The sequence below is a fragment of the Crinia signifera genome, chromosome 2 (assembly GCF_055691185.1).
Source record: "Crinia signifera chromosome 2, ASM5569118v1, whole genome shotgun sequence".
Lineage (NCBI taxonomy): Eukaryota > Metazoa > Chordata > Amphibia > Anura > Myobatrachidae > Crinia > Crinia signifera.
In genome coordinates, this window is record NC_139218.1 from 72,866,372 (window position 1) to 72,892,497 (window position 26,126).

Here is a 26,126-nt window from a genome sequence, read left to right on the forward strand (position 1 = left end):
ATCCCATTTCCACTGCAGATTTGCAACATCAGACAAAAGCAGAGGTTTTATTACTTCAGCAGCGAGTGCCAAGCTTCTTCTTAGTGTACAGTTGTGATTTGTTTATTATTCTACCAACATTATATGGCTTGTTCTATGTTTTTAATCACTTTTGGCTTGCTTTTTACTTCATACATGTCAGCACTGTAAAGATTATCATCGATTTCTGTCTATTATACAATCCAGTGACATAGCGGCTTGGTAGAGTTTGAGGAACTTCAAAAGGGATCTACAGTACTAAGAAAAAAATTCATTTCATGTTTTTTAAGTTTACCATGGAGCACATTGTTTGACAATTAGAAAGACGAAAAATAGTTATGGGGTTAGAAGTCTATAATAACTGTGCGTCAGTGAGACTACTCTGTAAAAGATGGATAGCAAGTTTCCTTTCACTCCAGTTTTTTTGGGGTGTTTGCTAAAGAATCTAAAGAACTCATCTAAAGAAAAAATAAGATACAATTGAAGATCACATACATAAAGAAGTTAAGGTACTGTGCATACACATGTAGTGATTTTGTACTCTATGCGATATGTCTAGATTGCTTAGAAAGTAAGCACAGATCGCTCTGTGCGTACACCCTATAGGGATGGTAGTGTGCAGTCAAAATCTAGTCAGATCGCTAGTGTTCTCACCAGAGAATACCGCTTATCACAGAGCGCTCAGCACGCATTACTGGTGCATTGCATGTGTGTCAGTGATGTGTGCTGAGCAATCTTTGCTTAAGCTCGTCGCTCAGCATGGGGCTCCTCCCTTTGGTGCTTAAGTCGTCTGGATGGTAAAAGCGTTACTGAGGCATAGATAAGGCTGAGGTATTAAATACTTTTTTTTTCTCAGTTTTTACTAGAGAGAACCAAACATGGGAAACCACAGGCACCATAAATGGGGGAGCGGGCAAGGGAGTATTAAATATAGAATTTTCTGCTGAAGAGGTCTTTAAGCGACGAATAGATCACCAGGACCAGATGGAATTCACCTGAGAGTTCTGATGGAACTAGGGGAGGAGTTGGTAAACCCCTTGCACTCTGTATTCGATAAATCATTCTCAACAGGATTGGTACCTAGGGACCGGAGATTAGCAGAAGTGGTACCGATATTCAAAAAAGGTAAAAGGGAAGACCTGGCAAATTATAGACTGAGCCACAAACATCGGTAGTAGGAAAAATATTAATATTAAGAGATGGTATGCAGGAATATGTAGTGCAAAATAATATTGTGCCAAACTCGACTGATTAGCTTCTATGAGGAAGTTAGTATGAACCCAGACAAAGGCAATGCGGTCAGTATGGTATACCTGGTTGCGGTCAGTATGGTATACCTGGTCCACAGAATGGAGGTATTGAGAATAGGGGAAAGTAGTTGCACATTGGTTAAAAACTGGCTGCATGGCAGAGAACAGAGGGCCTGATTCAATTCCATTCGGAATGGCGTGAATTCATTCCCGTTCGGTGGGGGTCTGAATACGAACGCGTGTATTTGCACATGCTCATACCCACAGTAGCCGAGCCATTTGCTCCAGAAGGGGCGGACATTTGGGGAGTTTTATGGGCGTCCCCATAGGAAAACATTTGGATGAAAGTTTGGCCATTGCGAGTTGCAGCAGAGGGAGAAGCATGCGAGTGTACGTTCTCTTACTCTATTACATTGTACGAGTTTAGCGTTAAACACCCTCTTTTTTACAATTGAATATATAATGCTGACTAAGGACATTTGCAAATTGGAAGTACATTTTCATTTTTAAAAAGTGATGACTAGGTGAACACAAACATCTAACCTGTCACTGAAGTGCTTTAAGGTTAAATATTTAATTCACAATAAATAATACAAAAGCTGTACAGTGCTTTCATAATAAAATTCAAAACCTCAGTATTCAGGTTATGTTAATTCACATTCAAAATATGACTCTGGAAAAATTGGTGCAACTTGGGATAAGTCACATTATAAATATGAAATGTTGGGTACTTAAAGCACCAAATCACAAATCTGACATTTTCTGTGAATATAAAATGCTTACAAGTTATTCTGACATTCCACTGAAGCTCTGTTAAAAATAATTTCCTCCCAGCTCCAGACCATTACTGACTGCTTTAACTCCTCCCATAACTATACATTAGGACAGAGACTTTGGGGATCTGAAACAGGTAAGTGAGTTTCTGTGACAGCACCAGTCCTGCCCCTGTGACTGAGGGCCTTCACTCTTTCTGACAAATACCTTCTTAGATGGACAAAACCATGTGCACTGCAGGGGGCAGAGAGAATAAGATTTGGGTGAATTATTTTGTTTCTGTGCAGGCTGCTTTATTTTTACACTGCAATATAGATCTCACTTTGAAGTATAACCCCACCCAAATTCTAAATCTCTCTTCACAAGTAACATCTGCCCCACCTGCAGTGCACATGGTTTTGTCCATCTAAGAAGGATTTTGTCAGAAAGAGTGAACTAGAATAAGGCCCTGAATCCATAAAACACACTTCCACAAGCAAGAGAGCCAAGCAGTCATTCACTCTGTGGCAGCTTAATTGGACAAACACCTCATGCCTAGAATACAAACTAATCAACACGTGTTAATACTGGATACACACAGCAAGCCTTACACTCATGTGTTCTAATATAGACGTTTTGGAAAATAGAATAGAAAACATATTGCAATGCAAAACCAAACTGCAGTCTCGATTCATTGTGTTTTTATTAAATTAGCGATATTGAATAGCTTTCATCATCCTTGACCTTGTTTAAGACCTCAAACACCCTTCTTTAGACAACAGATTGGATGGAGTAAATATGCAAATATATTATTCACATTAGAGTCAGGGGTGTCAAACATGGCTCAATATTCTGTTTGCTGTCCTTTTTCCTCCCTCACACTGGACTCGCCCTGATTTCCCGCAAGGTTTACTTTGGACACTTCAGTACTAGATTATCATTCTTTTCCTTCCCAATGGATAGCCGAAACATAATCCAGCGCTGCAAGATTTCCATACTGTGTAATCTTTATATGTTTTTTTTTTTTTTTAAATAGTCTGTGGATTTGGCAGCTACACATGGGCAGATGTACTAAGCTTGAAAAGTGATAAAATGGAGAGTGATAAAAAAAAAAACAGCCAATCAACTTGTAACTGCCATATCACAGGCTGTGTTTGAAAAATTACTGATAAGAGCTGATTGGTTGGTGGTTTAGCACTCTACATTTTATCACTTTTCAAGGCTTAGTACATCTCGCCCCAAGAGTTGAAATGCACTCAATTTGTGATTTTCCACCTGCATACAATTTTGCACTTCTCTTGCTTAATTGTTTTTTTTACCACTCTTGTCCCTCTATTACGCATGGCACTCCCATTCTTTGACATCTTCTCCCAACACTTAATATTTTTTATGGTATTTCTTCTTTCTCTGTAGTCATGGTAACTTTGATTCCCTATGCCCTCCCTCACCCCTTTTGACTATTTTCACTGCCTCTTTTGATTTATGTATAGTGTTGATTTATGTATAGTGTTTATTGCTGTATCAGTTTTACCTGTGTATAATGGCTCACCCACACTGCATATTGTACTAGTAATTTTTATAATTGTCAATTTCTGTGAGCTCACTAAAGAATGTTTTTTTTTTTTTAAATGTGATCAATATGTGGCGCCGCTGAATGGCTGCCTGGGTGCTGTACTGCTCAGTAAATATATGTTCCCCATGTCCGTGTCCTTCATCAGGATACGCCTAGTGCATATGTGTCTGTGTGATATATATATCTGTACTGTCACTGTTTACTTGTTCCCACCCTGGCTGTTGGACAGCAATCCAAATCTAATTCCTAGGGCAGTATTCAATGACAAATTACGCTATGTGCAGCGAATCCTGTTTAGGATTCGCACATTTGCAGGGTTCCAGAGGGCCGCAGCATTCGCTGCCAGCCCTCCCTGTCACCCTATTCAACGCCGCAGGGGCTCGATGCCCCTGACAGCGAATTTTGGAGCTGGGGGAAAGCGGCAGGCAGGGAGATGTAAGCCTCCCTGCCTGCCTCAGAATTTGTGGGGGAGAAGGAGGGCCCCCGGCACACAGGCAGCAGAAGCTGCCCCCACCCCAAAAAAAAAAAAACATGTAAAAATTTTTTTTTTTTTATGAAATATATATTCAGAAAATAGCATGCCCCTTCACAGAATTTTTTTTATTTTTTTTTCCTGTGGAAATGGAAGCTGATTTACAATTTTAGCTGCCATCTCCACAAATGCAGATTCGGCTTTTCAAAGAGCTGAATATGGTGCAGCGAGGCCCGGCCGATTTGAATAGGTCCTGGCTGTTATTTCTGAGTTTTGAAAATTTTGGCCAGCATTGAATATCCCCGGTATTATCTAATACCCCATTCACACCAGCCTAAATTCCCGGGTTGAGTCCGGGAACAACCCGGTACTAGCGCTGGTGTGAAAGGTTCCCAAGACAAAATCCCGGGCAAATTTCAACCTGGCTAGGTAACAGGGTTGTTCCCGGGTTTAACCCGGGGACCTGGCTGGTGTGAAAGGTACAAGGTATACTTACCCGGGTTGCCGTGTCCTCCGTGTCCTGTCCGACAGGAATTAATGCAGGCGGCGGGCGCAAATGACGGGACAGCCGGTGGATGATGATGACGCAGCTCTCCGGTGGCAGTGAGGACGCCGGAGAGCTGCGTCATCTTCATCCGCAGCCTGTCCCATCATTTGCGCCGCCGCCTGTGTGGATCCCTGGCCTGCACGGAGGACCAGCAACCGGGGTGAGTATTCTCCCCACTGCCGCCGACTGCCCGCCTCCTCCCCACCTCCTGCCAGCCTCCTTCCCGCCCCCTTATCACCAGAAAATGCAGGGACATTTCTGGTGTGAATGGGTCCAAACCCGGGAATGTCCCTGCTTGTCCCGGGAACTGAATTCCCGGGTTTGTCCCTGCATTTCTGGTGTGAATGGGGTATAAGTAGTATTTGGAGATTATCTCCTAACATACCTTCTGAACAAATTAGTCCTGGCTCATTTGTGCGGCTATTCAGGAAAACACGATTTCCTGTAAATATAGTGCCCGCAGTTGTGCGCGCACACGTGTACACACACGATTCCATAGGGATGCAAATGGATTGCATATGATGGGGGGGGGGGGGGAGAGAGTCACATCTGTATACCTGGAGATGGTTATACAATTTTTTAGATCTATAAACCTACAGTACTTGTCTCCTCATGTATGTGCTACTGCAATTAAATGACACAAATAATAAAAGTAACTATAACAAAACAAAAATAATTGCCTTCATTGTGAGTATGACACTGTGGGAGCATTGTGTTCTCCCCATTTGTTTATCTTGCTGGATGTTTTGTTTGAAGCAAGTTTTCAGGGAACATTGTTCTGTTAATAACTCAGGAGGTTCACAACATTACTTCACCCTGTCTTCATCATGTTGATAACCTCACTGACACGACAGATGTGACCAGTGTGCAATGGAGAGAATTCCGGAGTCTCCGCTCTTACTCGTTATTGCAGGTTTAACCTGGCCTGCTTATTTTTCTTGTTGGGCTTCTGTATTGTTTATGGCGCACACGTAATCCTCCATAGGGTATTATCTGAAGGCAGTATATCTCCATGATTGGAATTATCTGACAGCAGCATAACCCCAAGTAAAATCTACCATATTGTGTTCTCACATCTGCTACATTCATAGTGCTGCTATTATTGGTAAGCTTTGTCTCCTATCTGTCCTGCATCCTGCACAGGACTTCCGTGATATGACTTATATCATCGAATGCAGGATTTTAAAGTAGTTTGTAAATATGCTAAATCTGTCCAAGTGTACTATTAGCTAGGTTTTGTTATATATATATATATTGCCATATACAGATTTATTATGACAGTACCTATAGTTCTTTTTAAACACCATCATAGACCAGCTTGTCTCTTCTTGTTTACTTAGCGTTCTCTAATACATCCGTTTTAAAGGTATTTGGAATTATGATTGCAGACTTTGATTTGTGCGTATATTTCATACTTTCCTACTCCCTCGGATTATGCAAGGGACTCATGATTTTTTGGGTAGCCCGCTGCACCTGTGCAAAAAGTGGGTCACCCCTCCCTTATTCCGCTCACTTCCTAGCAAAGTTGGCAGAATGGGTAGAACAGTAACTGGAGTCCATGTTCCGTGCAGATGGGGCAGAACTCTGTGAACCAATTCTATGTTAATTTTGTCATTTAGGCCAGTCCCTCTATTCATGCATGTGCAATTTGATGCACATTGCTGTGAGTGGGTGGGGCCAAATTAAACAAATGCTCCGCCCCTGCCCCCCATCACAACCCACATGCTTGTCTTTGCTGGACAATTTAAGTAGCATTGAACTAACTTTGAAGAAATTATGGTACTTGTTTCCTAGCAAGGCGCCCATCGCATGCCTTAATTAGTGGTATGCGATGAGACCCGATTTTCGGGTCCTAAGAGCCGCACTGTACAATTTTAAAATCGCATTGCATGCCATTAAAATGGCATGCGATGCGATCAAAATGATGATTTAATTGTACATGCACCCTGATGGGTGATTAGTATGTTATATGCACCCCCATGGTTAACGGGGCTCGCCACGCTTCGGGATCGGTGGCTCGCTGTGCTCGCCACACTATATAAAATCAACTCCACGCCGACATGGATAGTGGGGGTATGAAAAGGTTGGAGGATGCTTACAGCGGGCTCGCTGCGCTCGCCAAGCTTCGGGTTGGCGTTAATAGTTGCGGTGGCATTAACAATGGGGGTGCATATAACATACTAATCACCCATAAGGGTGCATGTACAATTAAATCATCGTTTTTGATCGCACCGCATGCGATCTGGTCGCATGCGATGCGATCGATGCGATCACAACGATGTAATAAGATTAAAATCCTGTGCGCCGTGCTAGGAAACAAGTACCGAAATTATCGTGTAATAAAAAAAATCAAAATATAAAGTTACTGAGTCAGAGTAGTAAGTCATACCTAGTTTATACTGTAGCTGCTCCCTCCATGCGCATGATACTTTATAGCTTCTCCCTCCACATACTTACTGACCTTTTTCTCTCCTCTCCAGGAGAAGCCCGGAGAGAAGACCACATACTGCTGCCAGGAGGGGCGGGACTAGGCTGATGTCAGTAAACCCGCCCCCATGACACTCAAACGCAGCAATTCGTGGGTCCGCGGATTGGGGGAGGGGCTAAAATGACCCAAAATTACGCAAATCGCGTCTTTTTTAGCCTCACCCCTTTGACGCAGTCCAGCAGCCACCAATGCTGCTTCTGATTGGCTGCTGGACCGCAAGCGCCTATTGGCTAGCGGTCCAGAGGGACACGGGAATTAAAAATAGCAGCGGACAACATGTCACCCGGACACAGCGGGGAGCAGGGAGCCAGGAGTGGGCAGGGGTGCAGGCACGGCTCCGGCGCCCTGTGATCTTCCGGAGTTCGTGCTCCACCCTCGCTGCGCCCCTGAATCCAACACTGTTTTTCTCAGTTGTGGGCACTTATTGAACATGGCTGATGCTGTGCATACTGTAGGCGATTTTGAGCTCAGTTTGGTCGTTTGTGCTTTCAGCTCAAAAGTTGCCCAGTGTGTATGGAGCAGTGATGAGCAGTGAATGTGATACGTGCTCCCGCATCATCTGCTGGTATTATCAGCAGATGAACGATGGGGTGGATGGCTTTCCATAGCACCTGCTATGTAAAGTCATCTAACCCCAGGAAAATCACTAAAACAGGCGAAAATAGCTCGCTGTGTATTTTCAGCCCAGTGATTTACTGCATGAACATTGTCCATACACGTTGGGCAAAAAATGTACCTCAATGCCAGTGCTGCAAGTATGGGGGTACGGCGTACCTGTAAGAAATATGTTGCAGGTACGCCATACCATGTTCCCGCCTACCCGCTGTCATTTATATTTTATTTTTTTAAGTCTAATTAATGCATCTGCTTCTGCGTTTTCTAGTCACTGCCGTGGCCCACTTGCTCAGCTCTCGGCAAGGCCTACCCCTACTGAGATAATGCCATGTCGGGTGCAGCCTCTGCTCCGTCGTGATTGGTGCAGGAGCTCAGCAGCAACGGGATGCCGCCTATCTGCACACCCTGCCTGCAATACTTTCCAGAGAGGCCACAGAGAGACAGGATACTGAGCAATAGTGCCATGGGTGGGGACAGGACCTGGAGGAACAGTGCCTGGAGCATTGAGTCCACTGGCATTATGTTTAAGGGGCACTGGAGGTTACATTATGTTTAAGGGATACTGGTGGGGGCATTATGTATAAGGGGCATTACGATGTATGGCATAAAGCAATAAGTTGTGTGGCATAATTATTAATGGGTATTAGAGTGTGTGGCATTTTGTGTGATGGGAATTACAGTGTGTGGCATAAGGCATTATGGTGTGTGACATAATATGTAATGGGCATTCCAATGTGTGGCATGAGGGTTTATGGTGTGTGGCAAAATATGTAATGGGCATTATGGTGTGTGGCATAATGTGTAAGGAACGTTATGGTGTGTGAAGTAATGGACAATGCGGTGTGGCATAATATTTAATGGGCATTACGGTGTGTGGCATAATGTGTAAGGGGCATTATGGTGTGGCATAATGTGGCCACAATTCTATTATCATGTAGCCACTCACCTAGTTGCATGTGACCACACCCCCCATGACACATGACCATGCCCATTTTTGGCACTCGTGTCTGAGGGCTGCTATCAGTACCACCAAGAAAATGTTTCTACTTGCACCACTGCTTAACGCAGCAATGTTTAAGCAATATTTTCTGCTGAGTGTCAGTGAGCTATACAGCACTGGTAGGGACAGTGATCTTAAACGGCAGGGGATCCTGTAACACAACCCCCACAGTCCACTAGTTGGGCAGAGAGGGTTTAACCCCTTCCCGACATTTGACGTATATATACGTCATGGCCGGGATGTACTTCCCGACACATGACGTATATATACGTCATGACTTTAAACTGTCACCGCGTCTATAGACGCGGTGACAGTTTAAACATGTCTGCTGTCCCTGACAGCAGACATGTCCCTGCATGCCCAGGGGGGGCGGCGATGCCTCCCCCCCGTCAGCGATCGCTGTGATTGCCTGTTCAATGTGAACAGCCAGTCGCAGCGTTTTCCTGTGTTACCGGCGAATCAGACGCTCGGTAACACAGGGATCAATCACCGCCGGGTGGGAGGGGGCGTGAGGGGGTCACCGGTGATGACCACACCTCACCCCACCTCACCCCACCTGCCCCCAAGGCTGTGATTGGTCCGTCGGACCGACGGACCAATCACAGCCATGGCGCGTGATTTAAACTAACGGTGACTGCGCTGCAGACGCCATTCCGGTCTGGAATTGCGTGCAGAGCGGTCACCGTGCCAATCTGTCGTGATATACTGACCTGATCCTTGCCTGATACTTACCTGATCACCGCTGGTGCTGCCAGCAGCTGGATGCTTCCTGGATCTTGTGACTTCCTGTGTGCTGCTGCTGCTGCAGTGTCATAGAGTCACAGATAGTGAGAGATAGTGAGAGATAGTGACAGAGAGTGATAGAGAGTGCTATATTTTGTGTCTGCTGCCCCCCCTTTTGTGCTGATCAGTATATCTGTGCTGATCAGCAACTTTTTGGGGGTGCAGGTTTTTTTTTTATATATATACCTGTCAGTTGCACCAAAAGTTGTGCTGCCTGTGCAACTGACTGCTGCCCCCCCTGCTGCCCCCCCTTTTGTGCTGATCAGTATAAACTAAGTGATCAGCACCTTTTTTGGGGTCCAGGGTTTTTTTTTTTTATATATATATACCCTGTCAGGTTGCACCCACAGTTGTGTGCCTGCTGCCCCTCACTGCTAATCAGTGTTGCATCACTGATCTGCAGTTGTTGTTTTTTTGGAGAGTGCAGTGGGGTTTTGTTTTTACACCCACGTTGCTTTTGTGGGTGTCCTGTGGCCGCTGAGCGCTGATCAGTGACATACATCACTGAACAGCATTTTTGGCACAGGGTTGATATAATTTTTTTTCTGCAGTTTTTTTAATTGTTTTTTTTTTGGAGAGTGCAGTGGGGTTTTGTTTTTACACCCACGTTGCTTTTGTGGGTGTCCTGTGGCCGCTGAGCGCTGATCAGTGACATACATCACTGAACAGCATTTTTGGCACAGGGTTGATATAATTTTTTTTCTGCAGTTTTTTAAATTGTTTTTTTTTTTGGAGAGTGCAGTGGGGTTTTGTTTTTACACCCACGTTGCTTTTGTGGGTGTCCTGTGACCGCTGAGCGCTGATCAGTGACATACATCACTGAACAGCATTTTTGGCACAGGGTTGATATAATTTTTTTTCTGCAGTTTTTTTAAATTGTTTTTTTTTTTGGAGAGTGCTGTGGTTTATTTTTTTTAAATTGTTTTTACACCCACGTTGCTTTTGTGGGTGTCCTGTGGCCGCTGAGCGCTGATCAGTGACGTACATCACTGAACAGCATTTTTGGCACAGGGTTGATATAATTTTTTTTTTTTATTGGGATCAAATTCCTGTATAAAGTATATTTTTTTTCTGCACTACATACACACTACATACCCCCCGTGTTGAAATAAAGTTTGTACCCCCCCTACACTATACACATGTTGAAACATTACACTTACAGAAACACAAAAATAAAAATGGCATCCCAAATGTCATCCCAAATGTCATCCCAGTCATCCAGAAGAATGTATTCAGCGGAGGAGGCATATGCCATGCTTGCCTCTGACTCTGACACAGCCAGTGATGCAAGCGGGGAATCTGAAGGATTCGTCTTAACCTCATCTTCCTCCTCTAGTGATGAGGGACCCCCTCAAAGACGCCCCCGTAGAGCAGCTGAGACCCCCCCAAATGATTGATCCCGTATGGACCCCACCACCAGACAATTTTGAGCCCCAGGTTCCTGAGTTTTTGGCCATCCCAGGAATCCAATTTGATTCAACAGGTCTCAGAGAAATTGACTTTTTCAAATTATTTTTCTCTGATGATTTTATAAATTTAATGGTGGACCAAAGTAATTTATATGCCCAGCAGTTTATTGCTCAAAACCCCACGTCATCATTTGCTAGGTGGACCCCTGTAGATGCAGTAGAGATGATGACGTTTTGGGGTCTGGTGTTAAATATGGGCATAGTAAAAAAGACAGAAATTAGGCAATATTGGAGTACAGATGTTCTGTACAGCACCCCACTTTACCGTATGGCCATGACCCGGACTCGTTTAGAGATAATCCTTAAATTTTTACATTACACCGATAATGCACAGTGCCCACCCAGAGATGATCCCACCTTTGACCGGCTATTCAAAGTCAGGCCGGTCATTGATCATTTCAGTGCCAAATTTGCAGAGTTGTACATCCCTGAAAAATTTATTTGTATCGACGAGTCCCTTATACATTTTAAAGGAAGGGTTAAATTCCGCCAGTACCTTCCCAGTAAGAGGGCAAGGTATGGCATAAAAATGTATAAACTGTGTGAAAGCACCTCAGGGTACACCCACAGGTTTAGGGTATATGAAGGGAAGGATTCAAGAATTGAACCGCCAGAATGCCCCCCCTCCCTCGTAGGTGTTAGTGGAAAAATTGTCTGGGATTTAGTGCACCCCTTCCTGGATAAAGGTTATCACCTCTATGTGGATAACTTTTACACTAGCATCCCCCTGTTTAAGGCCCTTGGTTCAAGAGGTACAGCAGCTTGCAGTACTGTGCGCAAGAACCAAAGAGGCCTCCCAAAAACGCACATTGCCCAAGTACTGAGAAGGGGTGAAAGCAGGGGAATATGCACCGAAAATATGTTGTTGGTCAAATATAAGGACAAGAGGGATGTCCTTATACTGACAACAATTCACGGAGACAGTACCACCTCCGTCCCTGTACGAGGTACCAGTACCCACACCTCAAAACCGAATTGTATCCTAGATTACAATAAGTACATGGGCGGAGTGGATCTTTCAGATCAGGTACTGAAGCCGTACATGGCCCTGCGGAAAACAAAAATCTGGTACAAGAAGCTGGCCGTGTATATCATCCAGATGGCACTGTATAACGCTTACGTGCTATTCCGTTCTACCAGCCAGAGGGGAACATTTATGCACTTTCAAGAGGAAGTCATAAAGGGCCTAATATTTGGGAACCAGCAGGCAGAGGGCCCCAGTACTTCTAGTACTGGCCCCCGTATTGTACCAGGGCAGCATTTTCCTAACGAAATCCCCTCCACTGCAAAAAAGGGCAGGACACAAAAAAGGTGCAAAGTTTGCTATAAAAAGGGAATAAGAAAGGATACTATTTTCCACTGTGAAACTTGCCCCGACAAACCCGGCCTATGTATAAAGGAGTGTTTTAAAATATACCACACATCTATGGATTATTAGGTTCATCATTTCACCGTGCTTCGGGGGTCTTGCTAATGCCACATAGCACCCACCATTCATTCCACCAGAATCTGTGCTGCAAAATCCAAAAATCACTCCTTCCCTTCTGAGTCCTGCCATGCACCCAACTGGTATTTTTTGGTCACATATGAGGCATTGCCATACTCGGGAGAAATTGGGGCACAGATTTTGGGGTGCTTTTTCTCCTTCATTCCTTGTGAAAATGAAAAATTTTGAGCCAGAACTGCATTTTTGTGTAAAAAAATGTAATTTTTCATTTGCACAGCCCAGTTGTATCAAAATTGGTGAAATCCCTGGGGGTTTGAAATGTACACTATAGCCCTAGATGAATTCCCTGAGGGGTGTCGTTTGCAAAATGGGGTCACTTGTGGGGGGGTTCCACTGTATTGGTGCTTCGGGGGTCTTGCTAATGCGACATAGCACCCACCAACATTCCACCAGAATCTGTGCTGCAAAATCCAAATATCACTCCTTCCCTTCTGAGTCCTGCCATGCACCCAAATGGTATTTTTTGGTCACATGTGAGGCATTGCCGTACTCGGGAGAAATTGGGGCACAGATTTTGGGGTGCTTTGTCTCCTTCATTCCTTGTGAAAATGAAAAATTTTGAGCCAGAACTGCATTTTTGTGTAAAAAATTTAATTTTTCATTTTCACTGCCCAGTTGTACCACAATTGGTGAAACCCCTGGGGGTTTGAAATGTACACTATAGCCCTAGATGAATTCCCTGAGGGGTGTAGTTTGCAAAATGGGGTCACTTGTGGGGGGGTTCCACTGTATTGGTGCTTCGGGGGTCTTGCTAATGCGACATAGCACCCACCAACATTCCACCAGAATCTGTGCTGCAAAATCCAAATATCACTCCTTCCCTTCTGAGTCCTGCCATGCACCCAAATGGTATTTTTTGGTCACATGTGAGGCATTGCCGTACTCGGGAGAAATTGGGGCACAGATTTTGGGGTGCTTTGTCTCCTTCATTCCTTGTGAAAATGAAAAATTTTGAGCCAGAACTGCATTTTTGTGTAAAAAATTTAATTTTTCATTTTCACTGCCCAGTTGTACCACAATTGGTGAAACCCCTGGGGGTTTGAAATGTACACTATAGCCCTAGATGAATTCCCTGAGGGGTGTAGTTTGCAAAATGGGGTCACTTGTGGGGGGGTTCCACTGTATTGGTGCTTCGGGGGTCTTGCTAATGCGACATAGCACCCACCAACATTCCACCAGAATCTGTGCTGCAAAATCCAAATATCCCTCCTTCCCTTCTGAGTCCTGCCATGCACCCAAATGGTATTTTTTGGTCACATGTGAGGCATTGCCGTACTCGGGAGAAATTGGGGCACAGATTTTGGGGTGCTTTGTCTCCTTCATTCCTTGTGAAAATGAAAAATTTTGAGCCAGAACTGCATTTTTGTGTAAAAAATTTAATTTTTCATTTTCACTGCCCAGTTGTACCACAATTGGTGAAACTCCTGGGGGTTTGAAATGTACACTATACCCCTAGTTGAATTCCCTGAGGGTTCTAGTTTGCAAAATGGGGTCACTTGTGGGGGGGTTCCACTGTATTGGTGCTTTGGGGGTCTTGCTAATGCGACATAGCACCCACCAACATTCCACCAGAATCTGTGCTGCAAAATCCAAATATCACTCCTTCCCTTCTGAGTCCTGCCATGCACCCAAATGGTATTTTTTGGTCACATGTGAGGCATTGCCGTACTCGGGAGAAATTGGGGCACAGATTTTGGGGTGCTTTGTCTCCTTCATTCCTTGTGAAAATGAAAAATTTTGAGCCAGAACTGCATTTTTGTGTAAAAAATTTAATTTTTCATTTTCACTGCCCAGTTGTACCACAATTGGTGAAACTCCTGGGGGTTTGAAATGTACACTATACCCCTAGTTGAATTCCCTGAGGGTTCTAGTTTGCAAAATGGGGTCACTTGTGGGGGGGTTCCACTGTATTGGTGCTTTGGGGGTCTTGCTAATGCGACATAGCACCCACCAACATTCCACCAGAATCTGTGCTGCAAAATCCAAATATCACTCCTTCCCTTCTGAGTCCTGCCATGCACCCAAATGGTATTTTTTGGTCACATGTGAGGCATTGCCGTACTCGGGAGAAATTGGGGCACAGATTTTGGGGTGCTTTGTCTCCTTCATTCCTTGTGAAAATGAAAAATTTTGAGCCAGAACTGCATTTTTGTGTAAAAAATGTAATTTTTCATTTTCACAGCCCAGTTGTACAACAATTGGTGAAACCCCTGGGGGTTTGAAATGTACACTATACCCCTAGATGAATTCCCTGAGGGGTGTAGTTTGCAAAATGGGGTCACTTGTGGGGGGGTTCCTAACTTTTAGCATCTTATGGTGCCTAGAAACCTACATGGTGCCTAAAAAATAATCTCATAAAAAGGAGGCTCCAAAATCAAGTAGGTGCTCCTTCTATTATGAAGCCTGTGGTTTGGTCAACGTGCACACTAGGGCCACATATAGGATATTTATGAAAACAAAAGAATTGGGGGAATCAATTTTTAGTCACATTTCTCTAGTAAAATCTACTGTGTTCCTTAGAAAAATGTATTAAAATTGAAAATCTGCAAAAAAAATGAAATTTTGAAATTTCACCTACACTTTGTTTTAATTCCTGTGAAACACCTAAAGGGTTAACAAACTTCCAAAATGCTGTTTTGAATACTGTGAGGGGTGCAGTTTTTGAAATGGCATCATTTATGGGGGTGTCTCACATACAAGTCCCTCAAAGTCACATCAGAACTGAACTGGTCCCTAAAAAAATCAGTGTTTGAAATTTTCTTGAAAATTTGAGAATTTGCTATTCATATTTTAAGCCTCCTAGTGTCCAAAAAAATTAAAAGGAGGTTGAAATAATGATGGAAACATAAAGTAGACATATGGTCTATGTTAGTTATTAACTATTTTGAGTGGTATGATTATTTGTCTCACAAGCAGAAAATTTAACATTTTGAAAATTGCTAAATTTTCCATTTTTTTACGACATTTTGGTATTTTTCACAAAAAAACACAGACTGTATCAACCCAAATTTACCACTAACTTGAAGTACAATGTGTCACGAGAAAACAATCTCAAAATCACTGGGATAAGTAAAAGCAAAAAAAAGTTATCCCCACTTAAGTGATACATGTCAGATTTGAAAAAAAGGGCTCTGTCAGGAAGGCAAAAACAGGCTGCGGCGGGAAGGGGTTAATATTTAAAAATGTATTTAGTTTTTTTTTTTTTTTTTTTTTTGCAGGTAATACTAAAGTCATCCAACATCTTGGTGATGAATAGGATGCTAATATAGAATAATCTGTCAGCACATACGGTATAACATGAGCTGACGCGTGTACACTTCCTGTTTTTTGCCTTTTTCTGCATGAATTGTTCCAAAAAAAAATCATTTTTTGTTTAGTTGATTCTTACTAGATATGTATTCTGAATTTTACTAGCACTATTATGATTGACATTTAAGTTTGAAACGCTAGAATTAAAATAAATAAAAGCACCTATTCATTATAACTCCACTTGTAGTTTACCATAGTTTCCCAACTCACTGTATCACTGCTGTGCTGCCTATTGCCTCTTTTAAGCAGGCTTATAGATCCAAGGTTCCACATACCCTCTTCTGCTGTAGCTGACTATAAGCTGCTTTACCCTATTGGCATATTATACTATCACTGCTATAGAAAAGTGCTGCCACATTACTTCGCCTGTCCAGCAGCTACAAGTGCCAGGAGAACCCTCTCCAGGCACAGTTTCTTACATCCTATACTGTATCTACACTGATTTGAACGTCTTGCATTTTTCTTTTTTTACAGTATGTGATCATTAATCAACACAAACACAACAATACACCCACGCGTATGTCAGTTATTTGTCATGATTAAAACCACCAAACATGCCTTTTCTCTGTAAGTCTGACTGACCTCGCAGGCGCCAGGATGTTTTATGAAGTGCGTGTCCCCTATCTAAGAAAGGACAATAAATAACGAGAAAGCCATGCACATGTATTATAGAACTTATAAAAGAAATTGGGGTCACTGTGGGTTATAATGATCTCTCCAATTACAGCAGGGCTACAATTTGTATCAGCCTAATATACAATAAACAGAGTGCAGTGTTATTGGGAGACGAGCCTTTCTCAGCTAATGATAATGGATTCCTGGAAGCCGTGGTTTCTTTTCCACAAATCGTCTGATTCACAGTTGACAGGACTGTGAAAGAGATGCCTCCGAGCTGTCAAGGAACATCGGATCAGAGACTAGAACCACACAATCAGTTTATGTAATTGCATTTACCTGAAGTCCCTTGCTATATGCCATACACACAGATTGGCGTGACATGGATATTGGAAAAGATGATCTCTTATTTTGATGTTATTGCTTTTCCTGATTGCATTTCAGTGTGATGTCTGTTTCTTTCATCCCTGCTAATGATTCTGATCACTCAGCAAAGACCATTTATTCATTAAAACATTTCAGAATACAAGTGACAGAGGAACACAAAAAGGAAAAATGTTTACACATTTTAATTTTGTAAAGAATAACTCAATGATATATTGTACAGTGTTATCAGGTTATCCCTCTGTAACAGCAGCAGAACTGTGACCATGTAAGCGTGTATGTATAGCAGGAGATGATGCATGCCGATACTATAGCGGTGATTCTGATGTGATCGCTCCCCCCGCGTGGTCGCACGGGGGAGCAATGTTTAGCCTCTGCGCATGTGCAGATACTTGGTGCAAGCGTGCGCGGCAAACTGCTTGTTCGCCGTCCCATTCGCACCTAGCAGTAGGGCGGGAGGCAGTGGCGAGGGGTCGCACCCATGGGAACGCCTAGCGTTTCATGGGTGTTCCCATGAAAACGCTGGCCATTTACGTGTCAATGCGCCTGTGGCGCAGGTGCCGGGCAGCTGAGGTCAGCTGCCCGCCTGCTTCCCGCACAGGGCGCTCGCAGATGTAAGACACCGTAGAGGTGCTGTAGAAATCATTCGATGGTCGTCGACCATCATATGATTTCGCTCCTGCACCCAAGGCCGCGACTGCATGTTTAGGCTAAATATCCATTTGCTCGGGGGAACGCGGTGAGCGAGGGGGGGACAATTCATCCACATGCAAATCTGCGAAATTCACAGTTTTGCGTGTGGACCAGAATAAGGGCCAATGTGTGTGTTTGGTCATACCGGATAGTGATCACTGAGAAATCTTATATAACAAAGTCTACTTATATTTCTCTTATAGTTTATTTATTTACAGTGTATTATGTAGCACAGCATATTCTTTTGCACTTTACAATTGGAAACAGTGATAAAACATACCAGACTAGATGTATTGCATTGAGATAGATGTATATTTTCCACATGTTTGGTTCTTATACAACTCACACAAAATGCAGTGAGCACAGTCAGTTTATAGGATCTATAGTCAATATACAGTATGGGGATTTATGTGATTGAGCACATGTCTGTTCTATCGTCTGCAGAAATGTCCAAATTGGCATCTGACGTGGGAGGGATTGGTCAGTGCCAGTCCCCAGCCAAAGCTGGATTAAGGAGCTAAAGATTGGTTGCTACCAGAGAAGAGTGGATAGGGGTGATTGGGCTGGGCATATGATGGTTTTCAGAACTTACTATTGAACTATATGCAATTTACCACAGATATATATATTTATACCATCAGCTGTCTGTAGAGCTACCTTCTCCTGATATACCCCTTCCCTTGGTATGCATCCATCTCTATAAAAAGGTCCAATACATTTATTAAAGTAATGTACATTGTTACCTTTTTGTATAGTCCGACTCTGACCCCCCTCTCTGTATATCACCATTAATCTCTAATTCACCGGTCTACCTTATACTATAACACATTCCTAATCTCACATTGTACATCTGATCTTTTATCCTTCCATCCTTATCTCTATATACTCATCTACCTTCTTTATGCCACTTTTTTTTGTAATATAATAGTTGAGGCATCAAACTCTCATCAAATCAAAATCATCAAATCCTGTGCTTCTGAGCATTAATGTGGTGATCTGATGGCATGTAGGGGGTTGAATGCAAAATAAATCATCGATACATACTTATATGTAACAGAATAATTATATTAATTTGATTCATTGTACTTTGTGGCATGGACTGTAATTTTGTGTGTCTGAAATACAAATACTGAGATGCTTTGTCTACTGTACAGATAACTGAGTTCTGGATGTGTTGCCTTAAAATGTTTCTGGTGTGTGTGTGTGTGTGTGTGTGTGTGTGTATATCATTTTAGTTACTGATACTGATTTACATCTTAAGCATAGAAGAGGTTCTTACCAGTCCTCTTGAACCCTTACTTTGCTTTCCCCCAGGTCTCTGGTCACCATGGTGTCTGATAGGAGAGGGATAAAATGTATTCTACTGTCCCTATTGTACTCACTGCTTTACAGCAATGAGCTGCCAGTGACCATGTGACTGAGTCTTGCAATGATGTATTCAATAGCTCAAGTAACATGACATAGTTCACATCATCTTGCACTGTATGTGTAGGTTTTATTAGAAAGGTTGGTGTGACAGCAGAACTTATGTGTTTTATCTTTATCTAAACTTACCATAAAATCTTAAAGAATGGCTATCACTTACATGTGCATGGTAAAGAAGGAATAATCAGTTTGTCAAGCCCCGTACACACTATGAGATAAAAGCTGAGGATATGCAGGATAACGATATTGCTAAAGATATTATTGTGAATAACATTAAGGATGCTTGCTGTACATGCAGTCAAAGGTTGCCTATGTTGTTTATGACTAGGTGCATATTGTTCAGTGTGTATAAATGATAAAGTTAATTTTTTTATGAAACAAGATGGCCAACACCACCCCTCCACAAATACCTTTGTTTTAAACCAAACTATTGTAGGTAAAGGCAAACAAGGATTTTTTTTACCTAATGCGATTCTTATATATCAACCTTTCCCCTCACTACATGACAAATACATTATAGCCTAAAGAATACTACCTGGTATATTACAATATTGGCAGCACAGGATGCTTTGGTTTAATGATGTGGGATTGGTTAGAGGCTTCTCTGTGTACTCTCTCTTTAATACCATATGCTGTGTTTTGCAGAAGAGAAATCTAATGTTGGCGTTTCAAGCAGCTGAAAGTATAGGGATTAAAGCAAGTCTGGTGAGTATAGAAATTGTTCGATCTTTACAAGTAACCTATTCTCTTACTGTTTTGCATATGGCCATGCCCCTCTTTCTTTCTACCTAGTTCTATAATTTTATTAGAAAATACTTTATAAGGACCATGGGCCTTATTCTAGTTCACTCTTTCTGACAAAATCCTTCTTATATGGACAAAACCATGTGCACTGAAGGTGGGGCAGATGTAAAATGTGCAGAGAGAATTAGATTCGGGTGGGGTTTTACTTCAAAGTGAGATCTATATTGCAGTGTAAAAATAAAGCAGCCAGTATTTACCCTGCACAGAAACAAAATATCTCACCCAAATCTAACTCTCTATGCACATTTTACATCTGCCCCCCTGCAGTGCACATGTTTTTGTCCATCTAAGAAGGATTTTGTCAGAAAGAGTGAACTAAAATAAGGCCCTACAGATGAATCCGGCCTTACTGTTGCTGGCGAATCGCCAGCAACACGGCGCTCCAACTGACTGAGACGCGTGTGCGTCCCCCACGCATGCGCGTCTCAGTATCCGGGCGGCGAGGCGGACGCAATACTGTCCGCCTCCCGCTCGAGGGGGCTGGGAGGGACCAGAGGGCACTGTGGGGGGTGCGGTCGCCCGGTGTGGGCACCGGGCGACCGAGGGCAGCACCGTCGGAAGGGGACGCGCGCGCACCTCGTGCACGCGCGTCACCTTCCGGCATACAGATGGCGCGGGGCAGGGGATGGCGGCTGGCATCGCCATCCCCTGCAAAGATGAATCCCGCTACATCTGTATGTAACAAAATTAGTAAAAAAAGAAAAGTAAACTAAACGAACAGGGCATGTGACTTGTTGGCCTTGCTTGGGAGGCTAACGACTTGTTGGCCTAGCTGGCCAACTTGCATTAAAGCATAAATAAATGTTCAATTTACATGCGACATTCAGAACTCCAGATTTTTACCTCAGCAATTTATGGTAATATGTGAGAAGGTGCTGAGGCCTCCTTAGAAAGCTGGAGACTGCTACTAATTACAATACAAGGGTATGCCCTAGTTCCTACAGCTTATTCCTGCACATGTCTTGCATTTAAGACTTTATGCTTGCACTCAAAATCCCAATAGATGTGTACTTTGCAATGCTGTATGAGAAAAAGCCTCACTACCGCTATTGTTTTTCCCTGCTCCTTGGTGACTCAATATACTTAATGTTCATCCCTGTGGATTTCACTGGGGAGGAGAAGAGTGCTGGTCAGAAGCTCCAACAAGCAGACTATTGTTTTTTATTCCATCTGACTTTGCACCTATTCATGTTGCATTCAGGGCATCTCTGTGAACCTGAAGCTACAGGTCAATACACAAGATATTACCACCCTGTCATTATGTTGATAGGGCCTCACAGCCCATTAGGTTGCAGCCAGGAATCCCATACTAGTAGATAGAAATATGTCACTGACCTTTATCAATTGGAGCATAGACCCCACCATGACATTTTGAGCTTGATTAGCTGTACACGATCAGAAGGATAATAAAAATCCAGATTTACACAACCCAAACCTACATTTGTATCTTCAGAAGAGCTGCATGAGGGTCTGGGAGACTATTTTTGGCCATGAAGCTGGCAATTACACTCTTTGACTATACCCAGACTCTACAAGTGCTGATAACTACACAAGCTCCAAATAGAGCTTCCAAGACTTAATAGATTGTCAGTGTATCAGCGCCTGGGATCAGAACATCTTAGTCATTTTCCAATCAGCACATGGGGTCTAAACAGCCCACCATTATATTTGCACCTCCACATATCCTACTATAAAAAAGAACATAATTTACATTTTGCGCTGCACCTAATAATAAAATCAAAATAAAATTCACTGTCTCTAAGATCTAAAAATAAGGCCTATTCCACATTGCTTCAATAACAGTGTCCTAAAACCCAACGGCCATAGATCCTCTATTATTGACTCTTCATTGACCATTGAAGTAGAATCTTTCAAATTAACTTTTACAATTATATTACTTGTATAGTCGGTTAAATGAAGATACTAAAGAGTTGGTGCAAAAGAGGAAGAATGTTTTACACCGCACGATCAATAATGTTGGTAGAGGTGTCGGAGACTTGTTATCTTTCTACAATCACATCTGCAGGAAGTGGAGAGAGACCTCTTTGGGGCCAAAAGGAAAAGTAATAAACTTGCATTCTTCACCGCAATAAGAGTATGTCTAAAAGGCGGTTCTTTCCTTACCCCGCCCATAGCAACCAATAATGTTCTTTCATTATAGATGGAGGAGTTAGAAGATGCTCTGGTGAAAAACAGGTTGCTTTATGCAGGGTATACCATTGTTTAATGCTTTCAAAACCAACATTAAAGTGTAATTACTTTACTTATACCATGACAAGACCTACAAAAAAACTTTGATTTGTAGTGAAATAAATCCCCAAAACCTATAAAATAACTCTATCTTAGAACAGATACAATTACTCAAAGAAAGAAACACCTCTGTGTAATAACATACCAACAGACACGGTAACATAAAATAAACAGAATTACAAGTAATAACAAATAAAAGACAGAATGCAAAGTGACTTCTGGGTGGCCAGATCCTTCCTCCAGCTGCAGAAAGTTATGCTGTAGGCTAGGCCAGGCGCACAATAGGCCCAATTCATGTTTGTAAGTAAAGCAAAAAAGTTTTTAGATTTTTTTTTTTTTATTGATTTAGATTTGGGTGAGGTGTGATCAAACTAAAATCTAAGTAGCTGTGTAAATATAAAGCTGTAACATTTGTGGGATACATGCAAAAGCAGCCAGTATTTCACATTCCCATTTGCTCCACTTGCATGGCAACATGGTTTATTCCAGGAACAGTTACTTATGTTTAATACTTTACTGACTAACATGAATCAGGCTCAATGTACATTGCGTACACTAACTCATTATCACTGCTATCTAGATGAGCTGAGCTGTGTAAGCAATACAATGAGATGTAATAAAATCAATGGCGCTGAAAAGGGCGGCACTAACCTGCCCAGGGGTTACCTTCCCTGGGTAAAGAAAGACAGTAAAATACAAAAGACAGGAAAAGCGCCCACTGTTAGGAGTTGTTGCTAAAGTCTTCCAAATCCGCATAAAAGTTCTCTTTTTATCTCCAGCAAAGGTATATGTGAAGAAAACAAAGATAAAAGAAACACAATGTGTAGTTCTGTTTCTTAGACCAAAATTGTAGTTTATGGGGTTCTTTAAGGACACTTTGAAATCCCTCTTTTCCAGTGATGTTCTATTCTTAAAGGTTCACCACGTGTTCTCTGATCCGTGTAAAAGCTAACGTACATGTATGCTTACATATATCTGGAGCTTTCAACACACAGCAGGGTATCTTTATTGATAGGTATTCTTACTTGTATGCTTACTTTAAGCTAAGTATGGATCCTCACATCAGTGTATCTTTGACCACGGACACGTCTCCAAAGAATTTTTCCCGCAATTTTATTGTAGAAAACGGGGGTCAGATTACATATGTATAAAAATAATTTCCAAAAACTTAAAATGTATACCAGTTATTATGGATTGTTCTAAGGCCCAGGTTAGGGAGTCACAAAAAGATGTTATGCCCGGGACGGCTCACCAATACCAAAGGTCTCTCACAAAGAACATAAACTGGGTATACCTTAAAAACAGCAGCACCGCACCGACGCGTTTCGACCCTGAGGGTCGAAACGCGTCGGTGCGGTGCTGCTGTTTTTAAGGTATACCCAGTTTATGTTCTTTGTGAGAGACCTTTGGTATTGGTGAGCCGTCCCGGGCATAACATCTTTTTGTGACTCCCTAACCTGGGCCTTAGAACAATTCATAATAACTGGTATACATTTTAAGTTTTTGGAAATTATTTTTATACATATGTAATCTGACCCCCGTTTTCTACAATAAAATTGCGTGAAAAATTCTTTAGAGACGTGTCCGTGGTCAAAGATACCCTGATGTGAGGATCCATACTTATCAATAAAGATACCCTGATGTGTGTTGAAAGCTCCAGATATATGTAAGCATACATGTACGTTAGCTTTTACACGGATCAGAGAACACGTGGTGAACCTTTAAGAATAGAACATCACTGGAAAGGAGGGATTTCAAAGTGTCCTTAAAGAACCCCATAAACTACAATTTTGGTCTAAGAAACAGAACTACACATTGTGTTTCTTTTATCTTTGTTTTCTTCACATATACCTTTGCTGGAGATAAAAAGAGAACTTTTATGCGGATTTGGAAGACTTTAGCAACAACTCCTAACAGTGGGCGCTTTTCCTGTCTTTTGTATTTTACTGAGCTGTGTAAGCGCTTGCACACCTTTTTACAGCAATATACTCTAAGATAACTTCGGCAGGACCATTGTAACTGCATACAGGATTGGATGCCCCCAAAATGGTTACAACATGACTGTATTTGAGTCACCACTCCCCAGTTACCTCCCATCAACAGTCCCCCTACTGTCAATCACAGTGACTGCGACCGCCATTGCATGACTATTGCGGCACATGTGCAGTGTGACTGATACACACTAACTCAGGCCCTGCCTACCTTTGTTATCCTGCACTGGAGTTTATTGTACATTCTGTTGATTTATCTTAATAACTCGTGAATTTCTCTTTACCTTCCAGGAGCTCAACGAATTGATGTTCACAGACCGCCCGGACTGGCAGAGTGTGATGCAATATGTGTCTCAGATCTACAAGTATTTTGAGACCTAAATGAGAGCTGTGAAATTGAGAACAATACAGAGGAAGCACACATTCACTTTATTAATCAGGTCTATGTCAGTTTGGGCAGAGCCTCTCTGCACAACATCTGTCTGGGTGCTAGAAACGCCAGCGTATTGTCTTTTAGGAACCCGGTGCTGACAGCATGACAATACAACCTCCAACTCTACGTACCATAATTTCTAGCTGCTGTGATTAACATTCAGGTGCTCAAAATTATTGGACTCTGGCATGTATACACTAACACAGGCCTCCACGGTCCTGCAGGAGGCTTAACCATGTATCTCCAAAAACTATACACTTCTGAGGGTCTTCATCCAAGAAATTCCAAGTTCAAGTGTGGAGACACATCGATTATAGCCACAAATGACATTCGTGTTCTGTAAATCAAGTTGTTGAATGCGTTACTTTTTAAGAACGGTAAATGTTGGGAATTGTGGCACTTGTTGTCAGATTGCACAGGGCCCAGGGTTGGCAGCAGATGTTGGGTCACCTGATCTATTATGCATGACACACACCACTCTACAATATGTTCTACAGATAAACTTTGGACCAGTTTTCTGTAATATATGCAATGCCTACAAATCCACAACCCTAACACTGTCCATAACGAATAGGAGTCATCGTCAATATCATCGTAGGCAACAGCCTGTGGTGACATGTTCCTTTTCTGTATTTCATCAACTTGCATTGTTTCCATTGACTGGTAGGGGATTATTGTAACAAAAGAGGAGAGAATATCTTCCTGAGATCAAATCCAACTCATATTAAGTTTTCAAATAGCTCATTCATGTTAAGTATTTGATTAATAACTATGTTATGGACAATAAACTTTACATCAGTTCTAACCTTGTTTTCCACAATACCTGCTGGAGGATTGATAAATGTTCTTGTTCTCTGCGCTGTTTTCTATTGTAGGGGATTGACAGATCCAGTTACCAACAAGGTATTATTATGTAAACCTTTCTGATTGCAAAAGCAGACAACAGAAGCCTGTTCACAACAATTCTGAGAGTTGAAGCTAACAATATTCAGAGCGAACACTGGCAGTTTTACAGGTTCCTGTTTTCAGATGTAATTCACATTTCCTCCTTACATGTGAGGTTAGCTACCGGTCTATAATCGCACAAGTACCTTGTAGATGGTAACCCAAGAACAGGATATGGTTTCTGTTCTCACACTCTGTAGTCTATTTACACTTCTGAAGCAAAGTGAAAATTTCTAAAACTGGATACACACTGCGTTATTTAACTATATCCGCGGTGCCACGGGAGAACGATGTAGTGCATACACACAGACCAATATAGGTCAGTGACATAACCTGCTTCCTACATGAAGTCTGAAGTCAAATTGAGCTGCATGTACAGACGACAGGTGGGGTCATTAACGGGGGTGCATCGTTAACTACAGTATATTGATCTACACACTGGCCGATTTTAACAATAGTGGTATCTTGCATATCATTAACAATATATTGCCCAGTGATAACTCATTGATATCCCATATACGTATTTGTTTTATTGTTTATTGAGCGCACTGGATTCTATGATCATTTTTACAGTCAGCTGCATATATTACACATCATTGGGTAATTCAGTACTCTATAGGATTCATGGGACAGATCTCCAAGATGGCTTGTGATAGGGTTGTCCCTTGTATACCACACGGTTTATATGTAGCTGAATACTACCTCTTTTACACCAAAATCCCAGATCCGACCCGTGCATCCAGTCACCTCCTCCCTGCCTCCGCTGCTGTCTGCACAGTACAGCAGACAGCAGCGGAGGCTG

At 42.4% G+C, this 26,126-nt stretch overlaps 1 protein-coding gene across 4 annotated transcripts in view; it reads left to right on the forward strand.

The window, feature by feature from the left end:
* The window catches only part of SPECC1 (sperm antigen with calponin homology and coiled-coil domains 1), a 424,705-nt gene extending 399,525 nt beyond the window's left edge, over positions 1 to 25,180 (forward strand). For all 4 annotated transcript variants that reach the window (XM_083172375.1, XM_083172376.1, XM_083172377.1 and 1 more), the window contains 2 exons: positions 19,547 to 19,606; positions 24,238 to 25,180. In XM_083172375.1, the coding sequence (XP_083028501.1) occupies positions 19,547 to 19,606; positions 24,238 to 24,327 (150 nt within the window). In that variant the 3' untranslated portion in view covers positions 24,328 to 25,180. The remainder of the gene's footprint in view (positions 1 to 19,546; positions 19,607 to 24,237) is intronic.
* Positions 25,181 to 26,126: the final 946 nt, after the last annotated feature.